Source organism: Cryptomeria japonica, chromosome 7 (genome assembly GCF_030272615.1).
Source record: "Cryptomeria japonica chromosome 7, Sugi_1.0, whole genome shotgun sequence".
Classification (NCBI taxonomy): Eukaryota; Viridiplantae; Streptophyta; class Pinopsida; order Cupressales; family Cupressaceae; genus Cryptomeria; species Cryptomeria japonica.
The window spans coordinates 106,495,545-106,518,271 of NC_081411.1; the positions used below are offsets into that span (position 1 = coordinate 106,495,545).

Here is a 22,727-nt window from a genome sequence, read left to right on the forward strand (position 1 = left end):
GATAGTAAGTGAATAGTTAGCCAATAGTGAATAGTCAGTTGATAGAATAGCAATTAGAGTATAATAGAAAGAGAAGAAAGAGAAGGCAAAGATTGTTGCCAAGATGTTGTTGTAAAAGACTTGTAAAAATTCATTGAAGAAATGGTGAAATCTATGGGTCGATTCAACAATTTGCATGGTCTCTATACTTCTCATATTTGATTTCATGTTATTAGATGAGTGGAAGAAATGTGTTTGATTGATAGTGAAATTCGTATATCTATACTACTAGCAATTTATTGATTGCAGACTTGCCTTGTGTAATCAACGGGAATCATTCAGTTTAAGCTTAACTTCAATTGTCGCTTCTTCACTGATATGCATCAGCCTGATGGTGTCTATGCCTGTAGCGATGATCTGAACATCATAAAGTTTTCCTCCGAAGATCGCACTAACCTTGTGGAGATGATCCTAGGATGTCAAAACAAGACTTAGTTAGAATTTCATCAAAGATCATTCATTGCTCCTACATTCTTAGTGTTAGAATTAGATCCTTTCCCCGCCCTCATCCTTTTCCTTTTTTTAAAAAAATCTAGGCTAGTGAAATCCTGTGATTCCAGCAAATCAGACGTTTAGGTCATCAAGTGTAAGTCCCCTTGTGATTCCAGCAAAATCACATCATACCACAAAGAGCTTATCCACGAGTAGAGATCCTACATAACAGGAACCTTGAAGCTTCTCCGATTGATCCTTTTGCGATATCTTCAGCATTCGGAAGCTTTACTCAAGAGAGGATAAGATACCTCTGGGTATTTTATTCTGTGTTTGGTCGTGTACAAAATACACATCAACAGGTGGTTACATAGGTTCCGAGTGAATGAATCAAGGGTTTCTTTTTGGTTAGTCTTTAACTATTTTTTTAGAAAACAGCACAGCTTATACCAGGAAAAATGAACAAGTAGTTTATATCAATCACGTAAGAGTGATAAAAGGAAAATCTCTCCCTACGGACAAGTCTTCCCTCACAGGCAAGTCTCCCAATTAGCCAAACCACAATGTCAAGCTCAATCGTAAATTGTTTCCTCAAGATCTTTTCTTTTACAAAGTTTTTCATTTCATTTCACTCAAACATGTTATTTTTTATTATAACATCAGTTCCATTAGGGTGTTTGATCATATGTGGATAGAATTATTATTTTCTTTCTTTGTACTTGCATTCATGGAAGGAAATTGAAATGTAGAATCCAATGTGGTGGCCTAAACCCCTAATTACTTCTAAGTACTTTGAACTAAACATAGCTCACCCTTACAAAAGCCAATATTTGCCAGCCAATTTTCCACCACATTGGTGGCCCTTCCCAATGAGTAAAACATGTATTTATCAAACATAGGGGTCAATCAATTAATGTTCATCAATCTTGTTACAGGAACCATTTTGAGAATCCATCTAAAAGAAAAAAAGGAAAAAAAACTTATAAAACCATTATCTTAGAACCTACCACTATAATATAATTACCATTGCTATAAGGGGTAGCACTATTAAGATTAAATTCTGGGCATCATGATATCAACTGGTAGCATTATCTTTCAGAAATGTAATTTAATTACCATGGACAAATGTAATGTCAACGAGTCCCTCAAGTTTGATGTATGTAATAACATGTAACTCTGCAAACCTAACTACCCTGAAATATTACTTAAGAAATAACCACTAACAAATCAGAGAATTAAAAAATTCTCTCTTTTATTTAAACATAGACATTGAAAATGAACTTAAAAATGAGGCACTCGTTTGAATGATAAAATTTTAGGACAGAATTTAATTATGTATGCTAGAAAAAAGAATAAAAAAAATATTCAGTATTTTATATGCAATGAATCTGAATGACTTTAGTATCCAAGTTACCTTCCAGATTGTGTTGTTGAACAAGACTGAATCCTTCTTTAATAGATCTTGAAGTTGGTTCATCTCAGCCTTCGCATTTCTTATTACTTTCACAATGCCACTATCGACACTTGGATCTAGAAAGCACTTCCTTGCAATTGCATCTTTTGCTATATTCTCCCATACAGATTTGCTTTTCACAAGCATGGATCCATTCCCAACAATCCAAAGACAAAATCTGTTCATCAACACCCCAACGGCGTCCTAGTTGTAACAAATCAGTTTCTACTGATATTCGTGCAAGGCATTCTTCTTTTTGAGGATAATTCAAGAAAGTATAAAGAAAGATTCAAAGATAGGCTAAAACAATAATTCCTGAAGAAACAAGAGAGATAAAGTACCGTGCACGTGTCAAAGCAACATTTGCACGTCTATGATCAGAAAGGAAGCCAATATTTTCAGTTCTGACCGTGGAAATTATGATAATGTCCTTTTCTCCACCTTGAAACCCATCAACAGATTTGACCTCCACATCAATGGTGTTCTTCCATTCATCCTTCTTCATTAGCCTACTTTCCAAGTAGCTAACTTGAGCATTATAGGGTGATATTACACCCACACTAATTTTCAAGCCTTTTCTGCTAGCACAAACTGATTCAATAATTTTAAATTAGAAATACTGGTTTCAAATTCCCCAAATGATAAAATACTATTCCAAAGTTGTGTAACAATATAGGGGAAATAAAAAATATCACTAATTCACATTTTAAACTTTATCCAAAACATTAAACATTGTTGAGATTGATTTACGGCACAATAAGGAGAAAATCCACATCTTTCAACAAAGTTGCATAAACTGAGGACCAAGACAAAATGAAATATTAAGGAGTTCTCTGAATGCAATGCCATAGTTTAATAATGGTAGACCGTAGGATACTAATAATACCACAGAAATTGAGATATATTATACTAGCAAAGTGAGATTTTCAAATAGTCTTAATTACGAATTAATAAATAAATTTCAAATTAAAGAAAACAATTCTAAAAATCAGTCATATATGTTGTTAGTCATTCTCATGCGATTTGTTCTTGATCTTTTATGTTTCTTTTCTCTTTGTGATCATGTATGAATGTAAACACATGTATGTTCAGTGGATTTTCAATTGCTACACTAACAACACTGTCTAAGAGGTGTTTTTGAGAAGCCATCAGAAGACAAACCATGCTTGATGAGTTCAAGGAGAGTGTCCAACTCAGTTTACGGACCATTAAGAGACAAAAGCTAGTAGCCATCAACATGTACTGGTGTAAAAATAATTAAATTAATATTTCTATTTACATATTGTTAGGATTATAGGTCAGGCAGGAGAAAACATTACCTTTGTAAAGTTTTGAGAGTATGTGCATGACAACAGCAGCCTCAACAATATTCCGCTTGCTCATACTAGATTCATCTTCCTCTTCTTTTCCATCTTGTATATTAATAAACGCATATGTTCCATACATTTCAGATTTAATATGTGCAATGCCATATGGTTCCTTTTTAACATTGGGACCATTTATGATACAGTTTCCATAAAACTCCATATTTGGGAACTGACATATCAATGGATGCATGCGATATTGTGTATTTAGAAGATGGAATGGATGTCCAAGATGCTGCAATCTTTCAAAGAGACTTCTACCATATCCTGCTTCCTGTGATATCTGACAAGTCAACACGAGATAAAATTAAAATTAAAAAATAAAACTTATAAAAAACTGAAACAAAGAAACAACAAATTAACCTAATAAAAACAAACCTTGCTGATAACTGTTTCAGCCAATTGATTTGGATCTCCTATAAGTATTGCATGTCTCAAACCTCTAATTTGCAATGCAATAGTTGACTCGGCCTCTGTAAGCTGGGCTGCCTCATCAATAATCAAGCAGTCAAATGATGCAGCCACATTCATGCACCTTTTTGCAGAAGATGAGACTGTTGAAAATACCAATTTTGCATGCGACGTGCACATTTTCTCTATTCCCTCAGTCAAGATGAATTTTTGGGTCAAGCAGGCAATATCAGTTCCACCGGATAAATGCTTTCTCAGCAATTGGATACACTCACATCTCTTCATATAAAGAATAACCTTTAAGTCTTGCTTATCATCAAGCATATTCTCGTTAAATTTACCTGTTAACCCTTCTGTTTCTCCCACGCCTTCACTGTTACTGCAAAAACATTCTCTAAGGACTCTTTCTTTGACTTTATTATCTTCAATAAGATTCACAAAAGATTGAACAATGTCGATCAAACATTCCAACTCTTGTTTTCCTGATAAGGCCCCTGGTAAATCATTTAATAATGTTCTTGCACCTTCATAAAATTCTGAGGTTAATTTTTTCAGTGTCTGCTTGATGTACTCTGAAAAATCAATCAAGCCTGTTTCTTGGGGTGCTTGCTGAAAAACTTCATACTGGGAAGCAGCTAATTGAAGAAAGTCGAGAAGTGATATCACCCTGTGCCTCCATCCCGTCATTGGCAGGAAACATTTCGACAAACGATCAACTCGATATGTAAGGAAAATATCTCTAAAAATACCTTTAGGATCAAATCTCTCTTCATTTCCTACAAGTAGGAGATCACTCAAATTCAAGACACAAGGAAACTTATCTGTATCAGGACAACATCCAGATGGACTTTTAACAATATTGATGAATCTCATTGCCACTTCTGATACTGCTGCATTTGTGGGTGCGCACACAAGTACTTTGAACTGCTTATGGACTAAGATGGAAAGAAGTGAGATCAGGGTCGAGGTCTTTCCTGTTCCTGGGGGACCCTGGATCAGCTTTATATCAGAGGAAAAAGTAGATTCAATAGCATTAACTGCTTGAAATACAGCAGAAGCTTGAGAATCATTGAAGTTATGAGGCATGAAGTGTTTGCTTCTGAATTTCTCAAAATCATCTTCTTTCACTTCTGCACATGCTTCGTAATAATCCTAAAAATCCCATCAAAGTCAGATTAGTGCAAATTTTCCAGATTGTCTGCAAGCAAATGTAGTTCCAGTCTTCATAAAACATGACCAAACAATTAATTAGGATATGCATAAAACTCTAAAAAATTGAAGTACATACCTCTCTATTCAGATATATTGCCTTACAGAGCATGGCCGTACTTTGTTCCTTAACTCCCAAATGAGTATGTAAAGCATTCCAAATTCTCGAACATGATATGATACTGCTGAGATTGAAAGCAAAGTATTTAGTATTCATATTGTAATTTGTTGATGTAAAGGGATGACCATAGCGCACATATGCCTTCACTTTCACGTTCACTGTCAATTCATCCAGAGTTGTATCATCGTAGTCAGTCCTATGGACTAAAGCTAACAAGTAATCATCATACAAGTAATCCAGATTCTCAGGTAATTTTTTGGATAGCATAAGAATATCCATTGATTTCAACTTCAAATTTTCTTTCTCCTTGTTGTCTCCTGTATCATTCTCCCTGTCAATAAGCATCTCATATGTCCCTATTACACCTTCTGATAGCTGTGTTTTTTCCTGAAATTTCATTATTGCATATTGTGCTTGACATATAGATTCCAGACTCTGTTGGAGTTTTGCTCGCATTTCTTCAATTAGAGGCCAAACAAATGAGCCAAGGTATTCTCCTACAGACGTAAATCTCTCTGGAATATGATCAACCTGAAAAGCAGGAAATAGTCTCCATTACCATTTAAATGTCTCTTTACCATTTAATCCAACATAGGAATTACTAGAATTTGTAAAAGCAAGTTCATCTGTATGCTCAAAAGCTACTGTTCTGATGGATTGGCTACCATTTGCATCTATATGAAAACAATAAAGATATAAATAGATTAATTCAGTCAAACTCAACTAGAAATTTTCTCAGCCATATCAATACATAAGTCTCAATCACAATATTCAGTCATCATCAAACGTAATAGAAATTGGAAAAAACAACTGTAGATGTACTGTCAGTACAAATCATTCCTTCCGTTCAGTCATCTTCAAAAATAATGAATTTTGGGAAAAACGAACTGTAAAAGCACTGTCGATACAAATGAAAGATGGTGGAAATAATGATTTTGTAGTAAAATAATACATAGATCAAAGAAAAACAGAAATTTTTGTATGCTGAATAATCCTTGAAGTCAAGAATGATATTTTGTGTACAGTAAAAACATATGCTAAATGAAATTTTAAGGCCAAAAATAAGCAGTGTTCCAAGGGGACGCGTCCCCCCCCATTTTGGCCGCGTCTCGGAGACGTCGACTACTGGATGGGGACGCGACGTCCTGTTGTGACGTTTTCACACATCGCCCCATTGCAAATGGGGACCCCTGTTTTTTGCTTTTTAGGGTTTGTTTTTTTTAGGTCTTTTAGGGTTTTGTTAGTTAGCCTTTGCATTTTTGAGTGTTGTCGGGGAGATCAATAGGATAGCAAGTCCGGCTTGAGTGAAGTCCTGATCCTGAAATTTGGCTAAGTCTGAAAGTCCTGATCCTGAAATTTGGCTAAGTCTGAAAGTCCTGATCCTGAAATTTGGCTAAGTCTGGAATGTCCTGATCCTGAAATTTGACTGAGTCTGGAAACTGAAAAACCTCAAAAAACTAGATTTTGCAATATAACTCCTGGAGGTCTGAAACCACTCTCAAACATCCTGAAAGTATATATGGAATATAAATGTCACTTATACTTAAATGTTATATTCCATAAAAATTATCCTGATAGAGAGTTCAAAAAGTCAAATTTCGCTCCTGTCCTTCGCTGAGGATCCAAAGCGAATTTCGCTCCTGTCCCTCTCCAAGGGACCAAGGCAAAGCGCTCCTGTCCCTCACCAAGGGTCCAGGGCGAAAATACTTATTTGAGCCATTCCTGGCCTTGTTTGGTCAGATTGAAACATCAAAGGCATGGTGAAGGACGAAATGAGCATGATAGAGCATCCAGACTTGATCAAAGACAATGAAATGATGGAGTTTTTGTCTACAAAGGTAAAACCGCTCCTGTCCCTCACCAAGGGACCAGAGCGATTTTCTTTATATACACATTTTTAGACCTTTCTTAGACTTGAACTTTTATTCATGGCGTGTAACAAGATGATATCTTCCTTAGCCAAGACATTTCGAGATGAAAAGTGAAGCATTTTGGCCTAGAAGACAAAATTCGCTCCTGCCCCTCACTGAAGGACCGGAGCTTGAATTTCAAATTTGCACTGTCCTTGCAGGATCAGGACAATTTTATGATTGGAAGAGATCAAGGAGGGCATGTTTTGTCCATTGAATATAATTTGAGTGGTCCACAAGCAAGGAAATATACCAAGATGACAAAAGGCGCTCCTGTCCCTTGCTGAAGGTCCAAAGCGATTTTCTAAAAAGTGCAATTTTCTTGCAAGGACGAAGCAAGTTTTGTGATTGAAACGAATGAAAGAAGGCATTTTTAGCCCGTTGAAGATAGTTTGGAAGCCTAACAAAGGACGGATAAGCTTGGATTTGCAAAATCGCTCCCGTCCCTCACTGAAGGACCGGAGCTTGAATTCCAAATTTGCATTATCCTTGCAAGATTTAAGTGATTTCGCGATTTGAAGAGGTCAAGGGAAGTATGTTTTGCCCGTTGAATATAACTTGAGTGGCCTACAAAGGATGAATTGGCTTGTAATTGCAAAAGTGCTCCCGTCCCTCTCCAAGGGACCAGAGCGAAGTTATCAAAATTCGTTATTTTTTTGCCTTATTTTAGCAAATCGCACTAGATGCCAAGTTCGCCAAAAAACTTCGAAATATTTTTAAAAATTCTAATTAAATTGGCATTTAATGAAAAGCTCATAGCATTTAATAATTAATTTTGAGCCTTGGAAAATCATTTTTTTAATTAATTGAGGCATTTCAAAATTAATTATTATTAAATTAAAATTTAAAAAGAAGAGCGCTTGAGGTATCATTTTTTATTGCTTAATTAAGTCGGCCTCTTCCTTTTTAAGTTTTATTTATTTTTTTGGCCTATTTTCATCAAGTCGGCCTACGGGGAGGTGAAATGGTGAGCACTCTATATATTTGGAGTGTGTTTTTCATTATTCAAATCATTCACTCATTGTTTCAAGTGCGATTTGGTGAAGCAAGGAAGGAGGTGCGAAATCTAGCTTGTGTGGAGCGAATTTCTACGAAGTGTGGAGACTAAGGAAGGCAAAATTCATCTTGAAGGCTATTGGAGAGGCGTATTTCTTGCTAGATTGGAGGATAATTTCCAGATTTTTGAAGACATTTGAAGGCGAATTTCCAGATCTTGAAGAAGCTAGTGGAAGGTGGAGTTCTTTTCCAAGCAAAATTCGCTTCCACTAGCTTCTTCAAGATCTGGAAATTCGCTTTAATCTTCCTAGCAAAATTCATCTATTTTTACATCATTTTTTAGAATTAATTCCCAAGTGGAGGTATGGCGTAATCACCTTCGCACCATTTTTGAAGATTTAAATTTTGCTTTGAAAGTCCTAAATTAGGAAATGATAACTCAAGATTTATCATGAGGTTTCCTAATTAAAATCTTGAATCTTCCTTTTAAAGTTTAATTTTTAGATTTCAAGATATATTATTAATTGTGAAATGTTGTGTAGGTGTCAAGATGGCGACTCCCAAGCTCGAAAGATCTACAAGTCGGCAGGTTCTCATCAAAGACAATCAAGCAAGGACAAGGGCGACCTCCTCCAGCCTAGCATCGACAAGGACGGCTTTCTTTGGACTAACGTCATCAAGGGCGACTTCTCCAATCCAATATTCCAAGGCGAGGTACATCAATCATCCTGCACATCAAGGACACAAGAAGTTAGAACAAGGGTTCGTTGAAGAAGCAGATAGTTCCAGATGAATTAATTAAAGCTAGCTTCTCAACAACATCAAGTTGAATATTTACCAAGTTACAAGTGTCAGACGAGGTGGCATCCTAGTCATCACTTCTCCAGTCAGTGTGGTCCATCTCAGCATGTCCAGATTCAATGTACCTAACTCATGGAAGGTGGCACAAACTCCGATGTACCTACCCCAACTATCCATTGGTGGAATTTTCTAGAGAGGACATGTGTCCAAGCAATACAATTTTATCATTGGTCAAGCATTAAATGTTATGTAATGGTTGTAACAAACCCTAATTAGGGTTTTCATTATTGAATCTTGGCCATTGATCTCAAATTGATCTTAGCCATCGAATTGTATTGTGGGCACTATATAAACCCCGACTCTTCATTTTGTAAAGGCATTAGATAGATAAGAGATATAGATAAGTAATAAGATAGAATAGCAATTAGAGTAGAGAGAGAAGGCAAAGATTGTTGCCAAGGTGTTGTTGTAAGAGACTTGTAACTTCATTGAAGAAATGGTGAAATTTATGGGTTGATTTGACAATTTGCATGGTCTTTATACTTCTCATATTTGATTTCATGTTATTAGATGAGTGGAAGAAATGTGCTTGATTGATGGTGGAATTCGTACATCCATACTACTAGCAGTTTGTTGATTGCAGACTTGCCTTGCGTAGTCAACTGGAATCATTCAGCTTAAGCTTAACTTCAATTGTCGCTTCTTCATCGATATGCATCAACCTGATGGTGTCTATGCCTGCAGTGATGATTTGAACATCATAAAGCTTTCCTTCGAAGATCGCACTAACCTAGTGGAGATGGTCCTGCGATGTCAAAACAAGACTTAGTTAGAATTTCATCAAAAATCATTCATTGCTCTTACATTCTTAGTGTTAGGATTAGATCTTTTCCTCGCCCTCATCTTTTTTTTTCCTTTTTTTCAAGTCAAAGCTAGTAAGAGCCTGTGTTCCAGCAATATTCAAAGCAAATCAGAAGTTCAGGCATCAAGTGTAAGTCCCCTTGTGATTCCAGCAAATCACATCATACCACAAAGAGCTTATCCACACGTAGAGATCCTACATACAAGAACCTTGGAGTCATCCTGATTGATCCTTTTTCGTGATATCTTCAGCAATCAGAGGCTTTATTCAAGAGAGGATAAGGTACCCTTGGGTATTTTATTCTGTGTTTGATAGTGTACAAAATACACGTCAACACGTCCCCCGCCACCGCCGCCAGAGACGGGGAGATGTCTCCGCGTCTCCCAAGGTCCACGTCTCCCCGGTCTCAGACGTCTCTCGAGGGACGAGGAGACGCCCAAACGTCTCTCGTCGCCCCACGTATTTGCATTGTTTTAAAATTAATTTTTTTTTTTTAAAGTGACTTTTTTAGGGGTTAAGGGGTAACCCTAATTGGACATGGGCATGTTTTTTGTTGATTTCACTCTCATTTTGAAAGACTGATTTTTTTTCCAGCAAGCTAAAGAGGAGGAAAAAATTGTAAAAGACTGATTGAAGGGGTGAGAAAAGTGATTGCGAGTGTGATAGGAGCGAGAAGAAGCAAGAAAAAGAGGAGGAAGAACATTCTACTACATTTTGGAGAGAATTTTCAAGCACAAGGTAGGGTTTTTCTTGTTTTTTTGGTTTTATTTTCTAATTTTCAATGTCATTTTAGGTTCTTTGTTTGTTTCGCTTTAAATTTGTTTTTTTTTCCTATTCATCTCAAAATGAGATTTGATGTTGAATGTTGAGAGCAAAATGATGATGCCCTCAAGATTCAACATCAAATCTCATTTTGAGATTGATAGGAAAATAAATTTATTTGTTAAACTAGGCTGATTTTATTTTTATTTTTATTTTGTGAAATGCAGTGTCAATTTCACAATGAGTTTCCAAGGCATGAGTGAGGATGAGATGGAACCATTCTCATAGTGAGAATGATTCAGAATTTGAACCTGAAAAATGAGGGGGGTGACCATGGGGCTGATCCTGGACCCCAATCTAGTTCTATGGCGAGTGCACCAACTAGTACTGGTTGCCCTTCAGAGTTGTTGGCACCGTATGCTAGGGGTCCTTTTGATCCTAAGTCTCCTCTCAAACAGTTTGCTTCAAGAATATCAGTACAAGGCACATCACATTCAAGTGGGGGAACAAGGAAGTGGAAGTGCAACATTTGTGACACTGAATGGTCTGGTAGCATTAGTAGGATGAATGCACACTTTCTTTTTTGGAGAAGAAAAGGTGTGAGACATTGTAAGTTTTTGGAGAAAGCTAAAAAATATAAAGTACAGAATTGAGTTTAACAGGCTTTGGGGGGTTCCAGATGACACAATTATTTCAATGCCTACTACTTTGTCTGCTAGGGCAGCCCTTCAGCACAGCCAGAATCCACCACATACTTCTCATGCTTCCCGCTTCGCAGACGGGAGGAATGATGTTTGGATCTCCATCCACTTCCACTTCTACTGCCGCCAGGGCAGGGAAACGTAGGTTGCAGACACCATAGAGTAACCCCATTGCTTATATGTTTAATGTGCAGCTAAGAGATGAGATAGATGAATCCATTGGCATGTTCTTCTTTGCCAATGGCATTCCATTTCATGTTACACAGTCTCCTTATTATAGGGAGATGATGGCTATGGTGATGAAGGGAGGACCATCTTATGTGCCACCAAGGGAGACGAAAATGAGGACCTTGATTTTGGATAAATGTTATTCCAAGATAAATATTTTAATGGAGAAGATGAAGGCATGTTGGGTGGCATCGGGGTGCAGCATAGTTATGGATGGGTGGACGGACATTAGCCATCGTCCACTCATCAACATCATGGTCACATGTGCAGAGGGCCCATACTTCCTTAGAGCAGTTGATTGTACAGGGCATCGTAAAGATGTTGATTTCTAGTTTCAGGTTCTCAGGGAGGCTATTGAGGAGGTTGGGCCACAAAATGTGATCCAAGTAGTGATAGATGCAGCCCATGTGTGTAGAGCAACAGGGAGACTCATTGAGGCAGCCTATAGACACATTTAGTGGACCCCATGTTGTGTGCATGCCATGATCAATGCACTCAAGGACATGGGGAAGATTGGCTGGATTAGAGTAGTCACCGATGCGAGAGATGTGCAGATGTTTATCTGCAACCACCACACTTCACATGCACTCTTCAGGACCTTCGCGAAGAAGGAGTTCTTGAAACCAGTTGAGACCGGATATGCATCCTATTTCATTCTCTTGGAGAGAATGATTGAGTTGCAAGAGGCATTGCAACTCATGGTTATGACTAATGAGTGGAATAGGTGGGCTGAGGCCAAGACAAAGCGGGGCAAAAGGATGAAGGAGATAGTGAAGAGTGATGTGTTTTGGACTGATGCGAATACATTGTCTCCATCATTTCTCCAGTATTCCAGGTGATCAGATATGGGGATGGGGATGCACCTAAACTTGGAGAGGTGTATGAGTGCATTGACTCTATGCTTGACCAGATGAGGGCTGCAATGCGAGTGAAGGACACCTCTCTAGCATTCTACAATGAGCAAATCCGGCCTATCATTCAGTGTAGATGGGACAAGTTGAACACTCCTTTGCATATGGGTGCCTTTGCCTTGAATCCTAAGTGGTACAAGGCTAGACCGGGTAGAGTGACACTGATTCAGGATGATGAGGTGAAGGCGGGTTTCTTTAGGTGTAAAGAAGATGTTTGATTCCAGAGATGCCTACTCAATTCGCACTAAGTGGGGAAGATTTGTCACTCTTAGAGGTTATTCAGATGCGGCAAAGATGGATATAGAAACTATGGCACAGGAGGACCCACTTTTGTGGTGGAATTGTCATGGCCCGAAATCTTTGACCACCACTCTAGCCATCCGTCTGCTATCCCAAGTTTCCAGTTCTTTAGCTGCTGAGAGGAATTGGTCTACATATAGCTTCATCCACTCTCTTAAGAGAAACAGACTTACCTCTAAGAGAGAAGAGAAGCTTGTGGCTCTACACAGTGCTTTGCGTCTCATGGACCGCAAGACACTTGTGTACAAGGAGAGTGTTTGCTGGTACAACTGGTAAATTAAATACAGGAAATAATAATGTACATGACAATGCATACCAGACACGACAGAAAATATATCTTTATTCGCACATTCAATTATTACAGAGAAGAGACCAAAGATGGTCGGCCAAGGATTACACTAGATTCGACAATACCATCCCCCTTCCTTGATAGTACACAAAATATTTAAAGGACCCAACAGTTGCCGAGAGGTACACAACCATCAACCAACCAACACATAACCACCTGAGACTGACAACCCACTCAATACAATTAATTAATACCTTGTCGGATAACAAATATTATCAAACATAACAATAGGCAATTTATGCCAACAACATTATCCCCCCCAAAAGAAAAAGTCGTCTTCCAGATGACAAGCAAACATCAAGTAATATTTGGGAAGACTAGCAACAAACAGCAACTTCGACTGGACAACCCCAACTTGTCGTGTACCTGCCAAATCAAATGGGGGTTTGGGGCAACGCCCCCAACAGGGTCAAGGGGAAGCGCCCCTTGTGAGGGTCTGGGGGCAGCACCACGAGTGGGGTCAAGGGGCAGAGCCCCTTGCGGGGTTGAGGGGCAACGCCCCCGCCGCCAACAACAAATTACAACCTTCAAACCCACACGGAACTCCATGGCGTGCATCAATTTTCTTCTTTTTTAAGACATCAGGAACGAGGCCAATGAAGTCAAAATTCTGATCAAGGTGCATTCTCCCATACGGGTATTGTGTTTTCTGACTTGTTCTCCTTCCATATGGGCCTATCCTCCTTGTGTATAGACTTGTTCTTTTGTACAGGCTTGTGCTTCTCTCTTGGTTGTACGATGCATAGGTGTGTGGCTTGAGACTCCCTTCATCCAACTCAAAGTTGATGCCTTCGATTTTTTGATATACTGCTTCCTTAACCGTACGGTATTCCTCTTATGATCTGTACGGATTTCTCTTGGTTGTCGTATGGCCTCCGCCTTTGGTTGTCGTACCTATAGTGTGGTCGAACGACCTCTCCCTGATTGCATCCCTATATACCATACGATGCCTCTTGTACGATGTTCGTACGACTTCCTTGTATGCCATGCGATGCCTCTTGTACGATGTCTCTACGACTTCCATGTATGTCATACGATGCCTCTTGTATGATGTCTATACGGCTTCCCTGTATGCTGTACGATGCCTCTTGAATGATATCCATACAGCTTCCCTATATGTCGTGCGATGCCTCCTGTGTGATATCCGTCGTACGGTTTCACGGTGTTACTGTACACCGCACCCTGTTCTCTATGCAATGTATGTCGTATGTCGTACGGAATGGGTGGATGAGCTATGCCGTACGGGTTGATTGAATGAGGTACGCCGTACGGGTTGATTGAACGAGGTACGCCATACGGACTCCTCGCCTTGCTATGCGCCTGTGTGCTGACAGTACGTGTTGACCGTACACTATATGGTATTTCTGCTTCTTCACCTGCACTGTACGGATTCGACTTCTCTTGTGGTTGGATGGGAATGTCCCTTCCCTCTCTCGATTTTGTCCTGCTATCAAGTCTGCTTCCCCGGCTCTCCCTTGACCGTACGGATCTCCAACACTCGACTTCTCTAGCTTGTACGGTGTAGCTGGGGCTCTTAGCTTCGTGTGGTAACCACATTACGTCGACGCAACCTGGACTCTCAGGACCCAACTTGCTCTTGTTTGCTCTGAACCGTACAGCTGAATTACTTTCGGCTGATGTGAACCATTTTTCTTCTTTGTACACCTTAGATACTTCCCCATTTCCACTCGGCGGCCTCTTTTCATACAGTACATGCTCACTTGGTAACTGTTTGTACAACCCAGACACACCAACATCGGATGTGCACAGATGAATATCGTACAACGGACTTTGTACTTCCTCAATTTGGCCAATTTGTAGCATGTTACATTCGGGGTGGAAAACTTAATAATCCTCCATTTGCTAGTGGAATAATCCATTAAGAGAACTCGTCTCACCCTCAAATAAATCTTCTACTTTGAGCACCCCTTCATCATTGGGTTTCGTGCCTTTCCTTCCTCTGTCCATACCTAACTCTCCAGTTTTTCACTCACCGCCTGGTTCCTCAAGTCAATGACGTGCTTCCTCCCGTCACTCTCGATTGAGAGTGTGTTTCGCTTCCAGTTATGATTCGCCTTGGCAGTAACCAACCATCCCCTCCCGAGGAGTGCATCGTACGCCTTCTTCTGTAACCAGATAACTACAAAGTCCAAGAAAAATTGTCGTGTCCCAATCATTACTTTTTGTGCCATCAATGTTCCCAACGGCTGGATGTCGTGTTGGTCGGCACCTACCAAGTGGAAGGCTGGCGGCCAAAGCTTCAGCTTCCCCAGACATTTCCATGTGTCTTTTGGCAGTACATTTACTCCCGAGCCTCCGTCGACAATGGTGTTTGTCAACTTCTTCCCCATTATTTCCATCTCGACGACCATCGGCTTCCTCCCGATGCTCACTGTCAACAACATTGGATCACTGGACTTATTACCTTCGACTGATGGTTTTCCCGTCAGTTCCTCCTCGTGTGGCTTACATTGTTTCTAGAAGATTGTGTCGTCACTGACTATGTTGGCAATTGCCATTCTGAGTTGCAGCATAGTTTGAAGAAGATCTGCCACCTTGATGGGTACAGTTGTTTGTAGCACCTGTCGGACTATGTTCTTCTCTGACTTTCGCAAAGACATACTTGCAGTTCCATTGGAAGTTACTTGTTCCTTCACCAACACTTGTTCTACTTAGGCTTGCTCCTTTACCGTACCAAAGTTTGAATACATTGCCTTCTTTGGTTGTGCTCTTGTGATTGCCAAAACTACGTCCGCTTGTTCCTCCACGTCCAGCATATTAATACCCTTCTGATTCGGGCAGTTGGTGTCTTCATGGTCACCTGGTCCACACCATTTGCACAATAACTGTATGTTGTCTTTCCTGTTATGGCAGTCTGTCGCAAAGTGTCCCCATTCACTACATTGTCGGCACTGTATGATAGGATGTCCTCTAGAGTCATACTGTATTTGGTTTCTCCCTCGTTGATTTCCATAACCACTTTGCAATACATTATGTGATTTCGATGGGCTGGACTCTCCCTGTGTGAAGAGTACTTGTGTAATTCTCATCTTCAAATTGTACGGGCACTCCTTGATTGAATGCCCCAGCACTTGGCAAATTTCACAAAATATATTTCTAGGACAATTACCGTTCGTGTGCCCCTCCCTTTTGCACTCAATAGACCATAGTTCATTACCTTCATTGCTGGTTCCTTTCTCAACCTTCAATTCTTTCATCATTCTCAACATATCCCGTCGAAGGGCTCGTACGGTTTTGGATTCTTCGTCACTGCTACCTTCGGTGCTCTCATCATCATTGGTCTTCCTCTTCTCTCGGGAGGGGTTTTATTTTCACTCTCGATGTCCATCACTCAATTGTACGCATCGACGTATGAAGATGGAGGCACTACTTTCATCTTCTTGCGCAGTGAGGGTATCAATCCCTCCGTGAACCACCTCTTCTTCAACCCGTTGGTTGGCTGGTTTTCCATCTTGTTCAACAGTTCTTTGAGCCTACGATTGTAAGCGCGTACACTCTCATTTTTCCCTTGCTTAGTATTATAGATTTCAGCCACGATCTCATTATCATCCCTCAAGAGTTTGAATTCCTCTTGGAACGCCCTCTTTAGATCACTCCATCTCGTCTTGTGTTGGGCGTCGAGGTCTATGTACCAGTCAATGGCGATCCCCCGAAGGGTGGCGGGAAATGCCTTCAGCCAGTAGTCCCTGTCATCTTGGCCATTTGCCTCCCAAATGGTTATGCATGTTTTGCAATGCCATACCGGGTCCTTCGACCCATCTCCCGTGAACTTTGGCAGTTTCTGCTTCTCCAGGGTGTTCAACATTATTTTCACTCGAAAGGTACATGTGTATTCGCCTTGTGTGCCGGACCTGGGTGGACTGTTTCGACCGCTACGTTCCGGTGCTTTCCCTGCACTCTCGGCCACGCAGGCGTCCTCTACATGTCCACCTTCAGCGTCCCCAACACTTCGAGTACTTCTAGGTGTGTCAGACCTGAGTGAACTGTTTCGACCGCTACATTCCAATGCTTTCCTTGCACTCTCAGACACGCGCGCGTCCTCTACACATCCACCTCCAGCGTCCCAACACTCCAAGTACTTCCAAGCTTGGACTCGTCTCTGTGCTCCCTCCAACCGAGGGTCGGCAGATCAACTAATCGCTTGGTCTTGACCACCCTGTGGCCTCTTCTCACCTTTGATGGGATCTACAGACATTAATCACTCAAGGCTGACCCGATTTCTTTTAAGACAATGGCACCAAAATGTTTGTTGGTACAACTGGTAAATTAAATACAGGAAATAATAATGTACATGACAATGCATACCAGACACAACAGAAAATATATCTTTATTCGCACATTCAGTTATTACAGAGAAGAGACCAAAGATGGTCGGCCAAGGATTACACTAGATCCGACAATACCATCCCCCTTCCTTGACAGTACACAACATATTTAAAGGACCCAACGGTTGCCAAGAGGTACACAACCATCAACCAACCGACACATAACCACCCGAGACTGACAACCCACTCAATACAATTAATTAATACCTTGTCGGATAACAAATATTATCAAACATAACAATAGGCAATTTATGCCGACAACAGAGAGCCCAGCGGCACGATGGGATGTAGAGCCAGAGGAGCCTTCACAGATTGATGAGGATGATCCTACCACTTCAAATGCAGGGCTAGTTGGTGTGAGCTTGAGGGATCTTGATCTTCAGGAGTCCAACAATTCCAGTGAGGAGTTCACAGATGATTAGAGGCCTCCATTAGCTACATTTTGAGTTTTGTCATTTTGTCGTTGACTCTAGTCTCTTTTGTAACGCTATTGCTATTAATATTTGTATTTGGCTACTCATTGTAATGATGAATCATGTAATCATCTTTATTATTATAGACTTTGCAATGGCATCAGATATTCATATTTTCCTTTTTCAATATAATAGAAATCTCAAATTTGACAATTTCATTTGTCAAATTTTATTTAGCAATCAGCAATTAGCATTGAAGAAATCTTGGTATTTAGATTTAGTATTTCAAATTTCCTATAGTTTCATTTGAAATGTAATTCTTATACTGTTATACTGTCATACATCTTTTCAAAACTAGTTTTTCAAGTACTATATGTATATGTATAACTATATCAGCACCACCACCCCGCCACCCCCCCGCTGCCATCCCCCTGTCGTCCCCAAACTTAGGCCCTTGGTCCCCGCGTCCCCCCACCCCCAACGCCGGTGGAACGCTGAAAATAAGTACTGCTTTAAAAACATGAAATTCATAGAAATGTTAAGAATATTTAATTATTCCATTCACTTATAATCATTGATTGCTCATTAGTTTAAAGTGGTCAATTAATCCACAAACTTTTGTTTGCATCAGATAACTCCCTTGGGTGAATTCACTGCAATTCACTTAGATTTCCAAACCTTGTGTTCTTCATCACATGGTATTAGAGCCATCTGTAACTAATGGCTGTGCAGTGATGGAGGAAAAGTTGCAGATGGAGAAAGCATAAAAGATTAAATTCTGCCACTTAAATTGAGAAATGGTAATCTTGGATTTATCAGCAACGAATAAGCCCTCACTATTCCAATAAACCAGTGTTCCTCACCAAAAACAAACAACAATCTTATTCTCTCCTTGGAGATTTGCAAACTCCAAGAATTTGCCATCTGACAAAGAAATTCTGGACTTTGCTCATTTCTCGTGATTGAGAATTGTTATCTAGCAATGGCCAAAACTGATTGATGTATTGATGATTCAAAAGTAACCCTTTCATCACCTTTCATCATCTGCATCACTGTTTGATTTTGCCGCATCTGTATGAGCAGCAGTGCAACCACTGCATTTAGGAGAGGCCACCATTAAATGTTTGGGTACTATGGAGAATATGTATAGCCTCAAATTGCAATTAAAAAGCAAATGAATGATGATAGAGAGTATATTGGCAAAGGCAAAGAAGAGGTTTACATCTTCAAATCTAATCAAGTGGAATGGTGAAAATATCATACCCATGATGTTTCTGCTTATGTTTTTGACCGATAGTGAGCATGTTATCTTTATGCATTGACCAGTTTTATTTTTACATCGAAGTTGATAAATAACTCTACTGAATTTGTTCCCCTTTCACACATCCCAAGAGCTTAGGGTGTGCCTACTAAGTCCACCATTGCAACCTTGCATCAGATCCACAAGTGTGAAATTGACCCACACCATTTCCGTGCCTATGGATATGAACCTACAACTTCTAAATCCAAATTTCACATTTTTAACATGTTATCATTTTCCCATTAACCATTGACATAGGAGCATCTTGGGGAATTGAGTATCCGACATCAACTATAAACAAATAATTTGTTTTCCTTTTGTTTGTTGGCTCCAAATCCTTTGAAAAAGTTAATTCAAATCAAATTTCAATCAATTTGTCTCTCAAAGGCACCCAAGATATGTGGTGCAGTGTTACAAGACTCGCCAAGACTTAGCAAGTCCCTGTGCAAGGTGGTCAAAACAAGGCCCAAGAACTCACAACCGAGGTATGCAATGAGTCCCAATAGGTTGACTTGTTCAACAGTTGTAAAAAGATATAGAAAAGGTAAAAGAAAAGGGATGAAAAACTTAAAACCTATGAACTTAAAATAATCTTTAGAGCATTTCAATTTGTTTCTTGAGGCAACCATGTAGCCCTTCAGGATGTGAGCACAATTACAGTATGTTTGAGCACACACTCCAAAAGTTCCAACAAGGTGTCAAAGCAAAGGTTGAATTATCTTGTTTATATTCATTACAACCTTTACCTCTATCACAAACAGATGTTGGGAATAGACTTATCTCCCTTCACTCTAGAGGAGGTTGTTCCACAGTCAAATTAAATCACCAAGATTAAGGATCCTATCTTCAATGAGGGCCTTGATCAAAGAAATCTAGAAGTAGAGGTAGTAGCCATGCTAAAGCTGGAGAATAGAGTACAAGAAACCCCCTTGGATGTCAATGTCACTGATACATAGGTAGATATCAGAGTCGTGTCATCATTAAGGGCCTATCTTAGATGCCCACAAAGTACTTGTATATAGCTATGAATGTTGGGACAAGTGATGCAAGCCCTTTTGAGCCATAGACTTACATTTTTAGTTTTGATATTTGTTTTGATGCCATGGGTTTTATATACACTTGCAAGATTGATAATATGTGTGTGTTGTTTCATTCAGCTAAAATCCATTCTTATACTCATGTAATTGATATATACTTGTATATAGTAGATTCTATTTGATTAGTTTATTGTGTCTTTAAATTTTATTTATTGGATGGTTCATGATACAAGTTTTATTACCTTAACAATATCTATATGTCATGTTTGTTTCAATGTGCCTAGTCTTGGCCAAGTTTGAGTGCCAGGTCTAAGTCTGGGACAAAAATAAGCTTGTTGAATCAAAGCCAAGTTCAAGTCTTGTAACTATGATGTAAATGACTTCACTAGCCACATAAGGTATTCACTTGCAATCTACGCACTTGGAATAGAGAATTTGTATGAGTTAATCTTGGAGGGAGTTGCAAATTGCATGTTCCACCCTAGTGCATGCCTATATTCCCAATTTGTGGACCCATATGGAGGGGAGTCAAAACTTGAAAAACTTGCATATCAAAAAATTTCAATTGTTGGAGTCTTGTTTCAGTCTTGCATGTCCTCTTTGAATCCTTATGGACAGTACCACTCGATGTATACATCGTTGGACCTCCACTCCAGACTTGGTTCTTGACATTGGAGTTGGGTACCACTTGATGAAGACTTGCTCTCCTACTTTCTCTCCTACATGAGATGCAGATGCTATCAACAAGTACGAGATATGAGATGGCAAGGATAGCTCTTGTATAATCTTAATTTGAGCAATAATGTGATTCTACATGTCAACGAGTCAAATACAATAAAGGTTTATTAGGATCAAGGAACTCAAATGTATGAATCAAAAAGTGTCAATACTGAACCAAATATTCAAAAGAAATTTTTCAATTGAAAATACAGGAATCACAAAGTATTCCAAACCACATGAGTTAGTTTAAGTTTTTTACAAACCAGCTGGCAGCATGTGGTTTGGTGATTCTAAAAGAAGATGTAATGACGATACTTCTCAAGGGTTTGCAAGAATCCTATTCAAGATTAGTGGTAGCCCTTAGCACTAAGACCAATATCAATTTGCAGAATGCAACAGCTTCACTACTTCAAAAAGAACCAAGAAGGATGCAAGATTGAATGTTGAGACTTGTATAGCACTGTTTTCAGCGCGATATAATGGAAAGGAAAAGAAGAAAACAGAAAATAAGTCTCAAAGTGCCTCAAAAAATATCAAAGAATATTCAAGGCACACAGGAGGAGAAAAAAATAAGCCCCAAAAATGCTTCCATTACAATTGTTAGCATGGGTTAAAGAGATAACAAGAAAGGAAAAGAAAATGTAGCTTCATGTAGCAAGAAAAATCAAATATTTGCAATCACTACACCCACAAGTTCATAATCTACAAACTGTTGCTATTTGGACTTGAGAGCAACATAACATATGACACCAAAAAAACTGGGCATGACATACAATGAGATTCCCAAGGGTAAGAATTTTGGTAATAACAATAGTCTTGTAATGATTTGAGTAGTAAACATTTTATTAAAAATGCTTCATGTTGAGTATAACGAAGCCCATAATGTATAGCATGTTCCAGCATTAGCTAAGAATCTTCTAGCAATTACTAAGATTATTGTAAGAGGAATATCAACACAATTTGATGGTCAGGTTTGTGTTCTAAAAGATGCAAAGGCAAAGTCCATTGCAAAAAGTATCCAGGAGGAAAACCTGTACAAATCAAGTACAACAACTTTGGAAGAACCAATAATGGTAATAGGTTATGATCAAAGAGGCAATTCCATGCTTTGTGTTGGAGTTGATAGTGAATCCCACAACTCTCAAAAACCACCTGCAACCAAAATTGCTATCACATTTGAAAAGAAAAACCGTGATTATGTGTTGTGCAACCTTAAGAGAGAGATGAATTCAAAAACGTGTGATGGTATGCATGTATTGATTGATTGAATGAAACTATATGATTACAATGTACAAAGATGAATTCTTATAAAAGCATAAAGATAAAACCCTAGATGAAACCTTGGGTGAGGATTAAGTTATATTATGACTCATCCATTCTATGAGACAACATGACCTAAACATAGCTCAATCTAAATATAGAAAAACGCTTTTAAGCTTATCTTAAGTGTAATAAAGTAACAAGGGACCTAAGTAATTAACAATTGATCAATTAATTACTAAGGTAATTACCTAATTACTCCAACACCCCCCATTAAGATAAACTTAGGTAGAAGCTAAAAACCTAATGATGAATGCAAAGATGGATGTATGAATGCATGAATGGATGGGTCCCAACTATAAGACCTAATGAATTACCCATATACAAACAAAATGAAATCTCTCATAATAGGAAGAAAAAGACAAAACCACATGGAAAAAAACTCCTCTCCAAAAGAAAGAAAATTTAATTAACTGCACTAGTGAAAGAAGGATAGGACTCAATGTAACCCCTCCCCTCTGCCCCCCGCCCCCAAGGATTGCTTATGTCACACAAGTACAACAGATGGCCCCCTTAATAGGAGAGAGAAAATAACTCCTAATGATGAATGAATGCAAAGATGAATGTATGAATGCATGAATGGATGGATCCAGACTACAAGACCTAACGAATTACCCATATACAAACAAAATGAAATCTCTCATAATAGGAGAAAAAGAGAAAACCACATGGAAAAAAATTCCTCTCCAAAAGAAAGAAAATTTAATTAACTGCACTAGTGAAAGAAGGATAGAAGGAGGAC

At 39.1% G+C, this 22,727-nt stretch overlaps 1 protein-coding gene across 3 annotated transcripts in view; it reads right to left on the bottom strand.

Annotated features, from left to right (window-relative positions):
- LOC131045062 (uncharacterized) overlaps window positions 1-22,727 on the bottom strand; it is a 235,450-nt gene that overhangs the window by 187,075 nt on the left and 25,648 nt on the right. For all 3 annotated transcript variants that reach the window (XM_057978578.2, XM_057978579.2, XM_057978577.2), the window contains exons 2-6: window positions 4,988-5,560; window positions 3,667-4,851; window positions 3,244-3,571; window positions 2,266-2,515; window positions 1,886-2,102 (exon numbers count right to left, since the gene is read on the bottom strand). In XM_057978578.2, coding sequence (XP_057834561.2) covers window positions 1,886-2,102; window positions 2,266-2,515; window positions 3,244-3,571; window positions 3,667-4,851; window positions 4,988-5,560 — 2,553 coding nt within the window. The remainder of the gene's footprint in view (window positions 1-1,885; window positions 2,103-2,265; window positions 2,516-3,243; window positions 3,572-3,666; window positions 4,852-4,987; window positions 5,561-22,727) is intronic.